The sequence below is a fragment of the Benincasa hispida genome, chromosome 6, assembly GCF_027475165.1.
Source record: "Benincasa hispida cultivar pf3 chromosome 6, pf3_genome.v1.1, whole genome shotgun sequence".
Classification (NCBI taxonomy): domain Eukaryota; kingdom Viridiplantae; phylum Streptophyta; class Magnoliopsida; order Cucurbitales; family Cucurbitaceae; genus Benincasa; species Benincasa hispida.
Genome location: NC_143483.1, coordinates 16,470,174 through 16,481,826, shown reverse-complemented (window position 1 = coordinate 16,481,826; position 11,653 = coordinate 16,470,174). Strand labels below are relative to the sequence as shown.

Here is an 11,653-nt window from a genome sequence, read left to right as displayed (position 1 = left end):
ATCCAATATCAATTTATATCCTTCCACCTTGAAGATTGTATCAGTTTAAACCATAAACTAAAAATTATATCGATTTAAATCTTAAATTTTGGTGATTGTATCGATTTAAACTCTAAACATTCATAAGTGTATCCAAACAAAACATGATAGATGGTTTAAATTGATACAATTATGGAAGTTCGGAGTAAAACAAATATACTTATAAAAGTTTAAGGTTTATTTGGTACAATTATTAGTTTGAGGTTTAAATTAATATAATCCCCAAAGTTCAAGATTTAAATTGATATAACACCCAAAATTTGGGGGTGTAATTTGATATTTGCCATTTATTTTATCCGTTGACAATGGGTCATGTATGTATATAATTATGTATTAAAAAATATATACTAACTCGTTTGAATTTTGTGAATTAAAATAGCATTAGTGATGAGTTGAACAATTTGATTGTGCTAGCTTATTACTCTATTTTAATTAGACGCGTACAATTGACAATAGTTTTTTTGTGACAGTATTACACGGTTTTTACGAATAGGAATGATGTGGAAGAGAAAATAAATAAACATATATGTTTAATTCAATGGTAGAGCGAAGAGAAAAATAAATGTTATAATTTTTAGTTTTACATTTGTTATTGGTAATTTTGGACATACGAGAAAATCGAAATTCAATTTTGAAGATAAAGGCAAAATAAGTTGACTCATCCCAGGCGGATGTAATACAAGAAGGAAACACGTATAGATGAGACACAAGTAGAGAGTTGGTGAGGCAATTGGGCTATCTGGCCCAAAAGACCTACCTCGACTTCGAAGTATGAGGCCAACAAGTTTGCTCAAGTAGACCTGACCCAAAAGGTTCATCTAAACTATCCAACTAATTTTCCCTTATGCAGGCTCGATTCATCTTCATAAAGTCTTGTTTAACCTTACTTATATAGAACGTGATAATTCTACATTAGGTAAATTTTTATAATTTTCCCCCTAAAAACTTGTTCTGGCCCTTATGCTGAAAATCGACTTAAGCATAAAAATGTACGTGACAATATAAATTTGTCTAATTAAATCGTGAGATAACATCAACATCTAAAGTTATATGAACGAGTCAAGATGAACATGATTTAACTAGTTCAAATATATATTTTTTCAACCAATAAATTAGAGTTTCAAACCCCTCGTCCCTTCGCATGGTATTGAACTAGAAAACAAAAAGTAAAAACACCTTTCTAGGTTTTGTACTTTAGTCCCATTCCACTTGAATTTTATATTTCTAAATGTTTAAATTTAATTTATAAATTTTAATTAATATTACCATTAATTTAATGTTTACCATTTTCCCCCTTAAATTATAGTTTATGTTAGTTCCCTTATAAGTCTTAAAACACATCTCTATCATGTTTTTTCAAGCATGTAAAGCAAATAGTTACATTTAATTTTAAGATATATTAAAAATACAAAGAATAAATAGAACAAAACTCGATATACAATACATAGAGCAAAATAGTATTTTTAAATAAAAATATAAAAGTAAAATTAAATCCCTATTAAAAAAGAGAAAATTTAGAGATGGAAGTAATATTTATATACTTAATTTTTAAAAATAAAAACAAAAACAAAATAACGGTCAAACAAGATCTAAATGATCATATTAAACTAATTTAATAGTAGTTAAATTATAAGTTAAGTAATTAAATTTAAGAGTTATATCTATTTAGTCTATACATTTTAAAATCTATTTAAATTTTTATTTCAAAGTCATTGGTCTATTCGATATTTTTAAATCTATGATTTATTAGATATTAAACTAAAATACGGTCGAAATAATGTCTCAACGTATTTCTTTGGTTAAAAACTTATGGTGAAGAAAGAGCTTCGAAACTTTTTTATATTCCTTATTCTTCGTGGTTTGGGCTTTTAGCGTGTTAATAATTTAATTTTGTAATTCTTTTTAATTGTTGTATTCTTAAATAAAATATATATGTATGTATAAAAAATAGAGCCGAATATGTATTTTTCTTAATATAATAATATATAAACGAACGAGGATTTTGTCCTTCGCATTAAATCACATTTAATATTTCTATGTTGACAGATGATTAACAAGGAGAGGGTATCTCCTTCAATGGACGACGCCGAATCAACAGTAGACCATGAATTCCAAAATTTTCCCGGGAAAATAATTTGATTCCGTCGAGAAAATTTCTTCCATTCTACCATTTCCTCTGATTCCTTCTCCGTTCATCGGATCAACTCTCGGCGTCTAAATTTCCAGTCCCACTGACTGGGAAGAATCATCAGAATCCATACAACTCCATGCGCTGATTTTGCGCATGGAGATTACATACTCATCACCTAGCGCCACCAGTCTTGCTTTCTCTAATTCCGCTCTTTCCGCTATGCCTGCCTCCAGCCGACCTGTCAAGGTCATTCCATTGCAGCATCCTACTACGACGTCCTCCTCCACCGCCGGTGGATTCTACGCCGGTACTATGGTGAAGTCATGGACGACGAAGGTTAAGCGGATGACTTGGATTCACTGGATGGAACTTCTGTTACCTTGCTCCCGTTGGATTAGAACGTATAAATGGCGGGAGAATTTACAGAGCGATCTCTTGTCCGGGATTACTATTGGCATCATGCTCGTTCCGCAGGTACGATTATACTTTTTCTCGAAGTTTGATTCAGAAATGATTAATGATTGTTCGATTTTTTGTTTGATTGTTTCGTTTAGTTGTCGAGGAAGAAAGGAAAGAAAGTACAAGAGATTTGAATGTTGTTTAATTTGGTGGCCAAAATCAAAGAATTAGTGAATTATGCCAACTGAGTGTTTTTGTTTTTGGAATTTGTACGTTGCGTCCCAATTGGTTCTAACTAAAAAGTTGAACAGTATTTTAAACGGAAAAGAAAAATCACTACAGAGTGTTTGCTGAAATTCTATAAGCAGTAGTTTCTGCTCCAATGACACCTTGATTTTGTCTTTTTTCTTACTTTCATGGGTAAGTAACTTCAAGTCCGGTTCCTCATCCTCAACGACCAAAATGATTTCTGGAGCCATTTACTTTGGGTGATTATGAACGTTTTTTGTTTTACGTCCACTCCGTAATCAGCTAAAGTTCAAATTTGGTACGAGTACCAAAATTGGCCGTTCCTTTCAACGTTCAATGTTGGTTATGGAACAAGAATAAAATTATCACCGTTGGATTTCTAGTTCAATCAGTCAAGCATGATCGAAAATGTTGATGTTTGGACAACCTTTTCTTGACACCATCTTATTGGTCTCATAATTAAACTCTTGAAGCATGTTTCTTGACATTTCAAAAGTTTCATTTCATCAATTTTGCCAGTTATGTTACGGTGTAATTGATGATTGTTAAAAATGAGCAATGAACATTAAGAACTGTACAAGTTATAGCTAAGAAAGTCAGATTGAATTGTTGCCATAGAAATAATTTGTGTTTTGTACAGATTAGTAGGTTCAAAATATCTATTATTCCATAATGTAAATTTTCTTATCTTAGATTAATTTGTTGTTGTTGTTGTTGGAGATTTTGACCTGTCTTAGACTCTATGTTAATTACATATTTCAAAATAGTTGACTGTATGTTGTGGTCTGACTGCTTGTTCTGATTTACCAGGCAATGTCTTATGCAAAACTAGCCGGGCTTCGACCAATATACGGACTTTGTAAGCAAACAATTCTTAATTGAAATAAACTGCCCCGATGGTGTTGACGTCTTTTTCTTCCTTACACTTTGCTAACGTTTTTATGCTTATAGATTTGAAAGCCTCTCTATGTTACATATCCTATTTTCATCTCACCCTGTAATTTTTATTGCAAGGCAGATTCGGGTTTTCTCCCTTTGTTCGTCTATGCAATTTTTGGTTCTTCTCGTCAGCTGGCAGTTGGTCCAGTAGCATTGGTTTCTCTACTGGTTTCCAATGTATTGGGTGGAATTGTCAATTCATCTGAGGAATTATATACTGAACTCGCAATCTTATTGGCACTCATGGTCGGAATATTGGAATGCGTGATGGGTCTCTTGAGGTAGGTATCCTTTTCCGCTTGATGAGATATTTATGACATGTAAAACGTTATTATTTCATAATCATATCTCAAGGTATTCATATAATTGATATATTTGACAAATCAGGCCGTTGAAACAGCAGATGTTTATATAATTAATCATCAATCACATGAATATTTGTTTACAACACGTTGTAATATAGCACTTCTCAAACTGAACCTTGAACAAAGTTATTGGTTTTTATCCTATTTAGTGACTGTGTTATACAACTAAAACATTATTTTTGGAGTAATGGCAGAATACTTTTGTAGAATTGGATATGAAGGAAAATAGTCTGCTAATAGATCTTTTTAATTGATTAATTTAATTTAATTTGACCTAATTAGATACTCTATTTGTTGCCTTTTGTCAGGCTTGGATGGCTTATTCGCTTTATCAGCCACTCTGTAATCTCTGGCTTTACTACAGCTTCTGCCATCGTGATTGGATTATCCCAGGTGAAATACTTTCTGGGGTATGATGTATCAAGAAGTAGCAGAATCGTGCCTCTAATTGAGAGCATAATAGCTGGAGCGGACGGGGTATGTATTGCGGGCCCTGTATTAAATAACCTTGTGGCTTAGTAGACTAGGTGTTGATTTAATACTTCATTTATCCTGCTATGAATAATCCAACTACAATTGATTTCTTCTTACGTAGTAGGTACAATATATCTAGATATATAATTCTTGACTAGGATTTCAACGTGAATCAAAGATGCAAATTGCCATGTAGGATAAATACTTTTGAAGCATGCTCACATCTACTCACTTAAATTTTCATATATTTGTATATCCTCGATAAATTTTATATAGGATTCACTATGATTCTTTGGTGATTTATATTAGAGGAGCTTCAAACTTTAGAAACTTTTCATGCAAAGCCGATTAATAAATACCTCATCGAACTTTGTACCAACTGACGGGGCTGTCTCCCTCTCTAATCTCCTTAGGATGCACTTTAAATTATTTTACATCAACTCCTATTTAGCAATTAAGTTAAAGTTTTAATTCCTGAATTTTGAAATCTCCCTTTGTTTGGTAAGCAATTCCACTTTAACGCTTATAGCATATTTAGTTTGGAACATGAACTAATACACGGCAGAACAAACGAGGGAAATTGAGTTGATAAAGTATCTTTGCATGACATTATTTTTACAGGATTTGCATCTTATTCAGTTTTCTTTATGTATACCATCTAATGGAGATTTCTATTTGTAGTTCTTATGGGCACCTTTTATAATGGGATCAGTCATCCTTGCGGTACTTCAAATCATGAAGCATTTGGTATGGAATTTTATCTACTTATTAAGAATGTTAAATTATCATTAGAATCTTCTTATGATTTTAGCATTTTTTATTAGGGAAAAACAAGGAAGCACTTACGGTTTCTCAGAGTTGCTGGCCCCCTTACAGCAGTGGTTATGGGCACAACTTTGACGAAAGTATTAAATCTATCTTCCATTTCTTTGGTAAGCATCTATGATTTTAAAAAAAGATTAGGATTCTTTCTAGATCTGTTTGTTACTTTATCCAGATTCAACTCACTTTTATGCAAATGATGTTTATAATAATATGCTTTAAACTACTATCAATTTTAATTTCGTTGCAATGCTCCATAAACTAAAATTGATGTATGTTAATTATGAACAAGGCATAGACAAAAACCTAGTAATTTTAGTGAAAGACTTCCTACATAGATTTGAATTTCATGCTACAATATTGATTTGTGGTATGTAATTGATTTATATTCATGCCCTTGTGCTCTTTACTATGCTGTAAAAACATACAACTGCTAACTCTCGACATATTTGTTAGTCTTAGTTATTTTTAAAGGGATTAGAAACTTCAAATGATATGTTGATAATGAACCAAAGATGCTTATTAAAGTGGTATTGGTTTAGGTTGGAGACATTCCCCAAGGCCTTCCAACGTTTTCTATCCCTAAAAGATTTGAGCACGTGAAGTCGTTGATTCCAACTGCCTTTCTGATCACTGGAGTGGCTATTTTGGTAGGAGTAGTCATTCTTATCCCTCCAAAATTTGGTGCTTACGTTATTATCATGCTTGATGCTCAGTGGTTTCTTTTGGACATTCTCTTTTGTACTTAGGAATCTGTTGGGATTGCGAAAGCATTAGCAGCCAAGAATGGGTACGAGTTAGATTCAAATCAGGAGGTATGCACTTTTGTCCTTTGAAAATGATTCACATGATTTTTGCACCTTGAAACTGTCTGCTTCACCTTGAGACAAGTCATTTCTAATTTATATATATATATATATTGAACAGTTATTTGGCCTTGGAGTAGCCAATGTTGTTGGCTCATTTTTTTCTGCATACCCTACAACAGGTAAATTTTCTTTAATATTTTCTCTTATTCAGCTACTAACCATTGACTCATAATTGGCTAGAAATATATAATGATTTGATATTTCTTTGTTCAATGAATCATCAGCGTGAATACCTTTTCCACTGTTTTTGTAGGTTCTTTCTCAAGATCAGCTGTGAACCATGAAAGCGGAGCAAAAACTAGCTTATCTCAGATTGTTACAGGAATCATTATGGGCGGTGCCCTTCTTTTCTTGACTCCGCTGTTTGAGCACATACCTCAGGTTTATCTCAATTTTCGCATTATAAAAGACATTAACATAACCGGGTGATGGCTTGTACTTGGACCTTGTTATTGTTTGTTCCATTGCGTTTCCTTTTCCTTTTGCAGAGAAGGTCACAATACTAATGCTGCAATCATTGTTTAGTATGTCAAATAGGAGCTAAGAAAACTTAAATGTGATTTGTTTATAATATATATATTGAACTCTTTTTAATCTTTAAAGCTTAAACTATGAGGTTAAAAATTAGTTTTATCATTTTATTTCTTATTTCCATCTTTCATATCCCGTTTTGGACTTGGACTGGACATAATTCATGGATTGTTGTTTCGGAAGGAGGAAATACTGTAGTAAATTTGAGATTCCTATTCTATTTGCACCATAAACACTTAATATATTTGTCTCTTTGAAACCACCATTGCATTTTTTTTAGTTAAAGATGCTAACCTTGCTAATTTGTTCTCTGTCATCTTAGTGTTCTTTGGCTGCGATTGTCATCTCTGCTGTAATAACTTTGGTAAGCACCACTGATCTAGCAGATTCTTTTTCTTAGCTAGATCCTCTGATCATGTTAACAAATGATGACTAAATGTACTTATCTAATAAATGAGCTAATTCATGAATAGAGCTCATGGTCATAGTTGATAGATTTTGCTCAAGAAAAGGGTCTAGGAAAAAACTAAGTTTTGTTGTTCAATACTCGTTAGTTCTTTAGTATAATTTGACTGATAACTCATGCGAAATTCAATATCTGCGCATTGCAACAAATCATCTTTCCCGGTTTATTTAAATGGGGGAGTCAAGGATGAGTTGACAAACTATTATTATCATATGATGCGCCAGTCAGACAAACTATATAGGGAACATGTTGTCCTGCTTGTTTCGATGAGATTATCGACTATAGAACTTTATTTTTTCTTTTGTTTTCATACGGCTGTCATGCAGCAACTGTTATTCTTTTTTTTTTTGGATGCCTATTGTTTCAGGTGGATTACGAGGAAGCTATTTCTTTGTGGCGTATAGATAAGAAAGATTTTCTTCTTTGGGTGATAACTGCCATTGCTACGTTGTTCCTTGGTATTGAGATCGGTGTCTTAATTGGGGTATGAATTTAAAATCTGTCATCCGATCTAATACAATAGTTTTATTTAGATAATTATTTATCGACTTTTTGTGTGTTCTTATTTATTATGGAAACCGTTGTATCTTAGCTTTCAACTCAAACAAATTCATGATTTTGACCTCTTTAAAGTTCAGAAGTAGCTTTATATTGATAAGAAAACCAACTCGCGTAAAAAAAAGAGTACAAGATTGCTACTACAAGATTGCTACATTAAGAATGGTAGAGCCATTGTCAACACAAAATGAATAACAATAAAATTATTACAGAGAAGAGTCACAACTATTTGCAAGTAACTATAAAATATGTAAATATACACCCAAAGAGGAAAAGGAATTGCTTCCAAACATCATTCAGGATCCCTCAACCTGAATAAACTCATATGTCTTTTTCTTAAAAATTGCTCTACATGATCGCAAAGAAAATTGCTTACCATAACAGTGACTTTTCGCCTAAAAAGTTGAGAGAATTTCATTCATTATTTAATGGCACTCAAAGATCAACCCAAAGACACCTCAAAAGACCACAAGATTGTACACTACGCCCTGATGGGGCACCTATAATAAGTACTTCAATTCTATTGACACCTTTTTGCACTTTATCTACCACAGAGATCTTTGTTAACCTTTTCTTTTGACGTTAGTTTTATACTCAGTGTGTATAATGTGGAACTAGAACCTTACTTGTTACACAATTATTTTAACTAAAATTGAAGTACCTGTTTAAAAATGTCTCCATTAATGATGTTCGACTCTTCTATTGTCTATTCCAAAGAATACCACGAGAAACATGCGGTTGAATGTGAATTTTATTTTGTAGGTGGGTGTTTCACTGGTCTTTGTCATTCACGAATCTGCAAATCCACATATGGGTAAGTGGTTCATCTCTAATGCTTATATGTGAACTTGGCGTGTTGGGTCCCACATTTAAGTCTTACCTCTAATGAAATTAACCTCGTGTGATTGATTTGTATATCTTGTCAAAAAGGTGCATAGTGAATTTCCATCATAGATACTATAAATTCCATAGCAATTATGCTTTCTGTTCTCAAACCAATCAAAACTTGCCATTACAAGGAACTTCTAAAATCGATGATTCATTACTCTCCCCATTTCAACAGCATTCTTATTGGTGTTTCTATTTATTTTTAATGAATAATCAAGCTTTCATTCAGGAAAAAAATGAAAGAATACAACACGTAAAAAAAAATAAAGCCCACAAAGTAAGAGTGGAGGGATCCTACTTGAAAGGTCTCCAATCAAGCAAGAAAAATGAGAATTACTTCCTACTCCTTGGCCATCGGCCTATTTATTTAATCACTTCTATTTCTGTTGGAAGGATTATATTCTTCTGCGAATAAACTAAACGGAAAACAAAAATTCTATGAGGTATTGAAGTACATGATCCTTAGAAGGAACAAAAGGCTTGTAATTAATCAATAAAATTAAATTATCATTGTTTACTTTTAATATTCTGAAGTATCCTAATTAGAGAATCCTGAGAGAGTAGAGAATTGGATTAGAAATTGTATTGATGGTTTTAAAGAATAAGAAAATACAGCTAAATATCCATAGTAATTCTATGCACAAGCACAAACAACTAAGTAATTGTTCAACTTACTTTATTCCTCTATTTATGACCTTTTTCTTTTAACAAACTTGCTAATGACTAACATACGTCTAATACAATTTTATCATATCCTCATACTTCAATGTTAACTCTTTGATTTGTCATTTTACAGCTGTATTGGGGCGTCTCCCTGGCACCACTGTGTATAGAAATGTTCAACAGTATCCTGAAGCATATACCTATAATGGGATTGTGATTGTTCGAATTGATGCACCAATTTATTTTGCAAACACAAGTTACATCAAAGACAGGTGCTTCTTCCACCCATGGGCTTATTAGTTTGGCATACTTGTCCTCACAATCCCATTGAGACCATTTACTTGCCTTTTTATTGTTTATATTTTTTTCCACAGGTTACGTGAATACGAAGTTGAAGTGGATCGATCTACTGGTCGTGGACCGGACGTCGAAAGAGTCTATTTCGTGATTATAGAGATGGCACGTAAGTTTATACATCCTCCCACTTTCGTAGAGTTCATAAAATATATATAGTTGAAATGAACACCACTTGTTTTTATGCTTTTGTTGGTATGGTCATACAGTTACTTTTGTGTGGAATGTGTAATCCTATGTAGACGGAGAGAGTGCTTATGGCCAATAAGCACTCCCCGCTCAAAATCATCATGTTTGAAATCTTTTGTTAGAAAAGCCTTATAGCTTGCTTGTGGTTTTCAAAATGCTTGTGAATGAAGCACTTAAAAATACCTTTCAAAAGTGTATAGAACCAAGCCATGAAAGCAACTTAACGTAATACATTCTTGCTGAGTGGCTTATAATCAGCTTAGTTTGCTTATTAAATCCACTTTGAAACATGCCTAAATCTATTCGCTTCTTCATTTATGAAATTTTTAGTCTTAGTTATTAATCTTAGTTTCTATTTTTCCAATGTGTTTTCTATCTTGGCAGCTGTTACTTATATAGATTCAAGTGCTGTCCAAGCTCTAAAAGATCTGTATCAAGAGTACAAACTTCGTGATATTCAGGTAGTTATAACTCCATTTCTCTCAATACATTCAATCATTGATTATTTCTCAACTAACAATTTGTTTTGTATATAGATTGCCATTTCCAATCCGAATCGAGACGTTCTGCTTACATTTTCAAGATCTGGCGTCGTCGAACTTATTGGCAAGGAGTGGTTTTTTGTGAGAGTTCATGATGCAGTTCAAGTTTGTCTTCAACATGTGGAAAACTTAAAAGAAACAGCCAAAATATCAAATTCATCACCTAAAGATGGATCAAGCTTTCTCCAAAGTTTAATGAAGTCCAGAAGTGAGGATTTATCAGTGAGCCAATTAGAGTCGGGCTTCCAAAAATCTCCAAGTTCCAATGAAATCGATCCTCAATTGGAACCTTTACTGTCTCAAAAGCCTTAAAAATGGTTTGGCCATATGTAATTTTTTTTGATAGAATGCATGGCATAAGAAGGATATCGATTATTGTGTAAAAAGTTGTGCATATGTATGCTTTATTGTCTCAATAATCTTTATATATGTAAATTGATTTGTTGTGATTTTGAGTGAAAGTGCCGTCATAAAAGTTCGGGCCAGCATGAGCATTACTCAGAGGTTTAAATTCTTATATACCATGAAAAATGATTAATCTAACCTTACTAAGAATTCATTTCGATGTATTTCCTTGCAAGTGAACCCAATTTAATAATATAAATGTATTTATTATCTAATATAATGTTATCACCAAGTCAATTGTATTTGGCTTATATTCATTTGGTTAAAATCGGAGGTTCAAATTCTTATATACTAAGAAAAATGATTAATCTAGCATTATTATGAATTTATTTGGATGTATTCCCTCGCAAGTGAACATGGTTTGATAATATAAATGCATTTGAATGCAATTGGTCATTTATTTGAACACCGATTATAATTTTGAAGGTATATCTGATATAACGTTATAACAGAAAACATCAACTTGACCTCAACTTTTTAAATTCCTAGCCTATATCTATAAGCTCAATTTGGAACTCAAGTTTACTAAAACAAAAACAACAATAATAAGAGACTTAAAACATTTCCTTCAACGTTTTCTCTTTTTTCTTTTTATAATAATCATTTGCAGAGAATGGTTGCAAACTTGTTAATCCTTTTTATTATTATTATTTTTGCCCAACCGATACTAATTTATGTGCTAATTAGTAGTCATAATTGTCCATTGACATTGCTAGAGATCAAATCTTAATTCTTGAAACACCCATTGGAATTATGAGAGACCATTATTG

The 11,653-nt window shown here is 32.5% G+C and overlaps 1 protein-coding gene across 1 annotated transcript; it reads left to right on the top strand.

The window, feature by feature from the left end:
* The first annotated feature begins 2,024 nt into the window (after positions 1-2,024).
* Positions 2,025-10,963, top strand: LOC120080009 (sulfate transporter 4.1, chloroplastic-like). The gene is made up of 17 exons (XM_039034531.2): positions 2,025-2,644; positions 3,629-3,677; positions 3,837-4,038; positions 4,431-4,599; positions 5,278-5,343; positions 5,421-5,528; positions 5,961-6,068; positions 6,168-6,233; positions 6,346-6,406; positions 6,541-6,668; positions 7,141-7,182; positions 7,652-7,768; positions 8,605-8,656; positions 9,527-9,665; positions 9,768-9,856; positions 10,321-10,397; positions 10,473-10,963. Exons 1-17 carry the CDS (start codon positions 2,324-2,326, stop codon positions 10,788-10,790), a joined length of 2,112 nt encoding a protein of 703 aa, XP_038890459.2. The 5' UTR covers positions 2,025-2,323; the 3' UTR covers positions 10,791-10,963.
* Positions 10,964-11,653: the final 690 nt, after the last annotated feature.

What these genes read in the sequence shown, in the direction of transcription:
- LOC120080009 (XM_039034531.2), top strand. Translation starts at nt 2,324, where the DNA reads ATGGAGATTACATACTCATCACCTAGCGCCACCAGTCTTGCTTTCTCT. An exon ending in TTCAAATCATGAAGCATTTG is followed by an intron (nt 5,344 to 5,420) that starts GTATGGAATTTT and finishes ATTTTTTATTAG; the next exon opens with GGAAAAACAAGGAAGCACTT. An exon ending in ATCTGCAAATCCACATATGG is followed by an intron (nt 8,657 to 9,526) that starts GTAAGTGGTTCA and finishes GTCATTTTACAG; the next exon opens with CTGTATTGGGGCGTCTCCCT.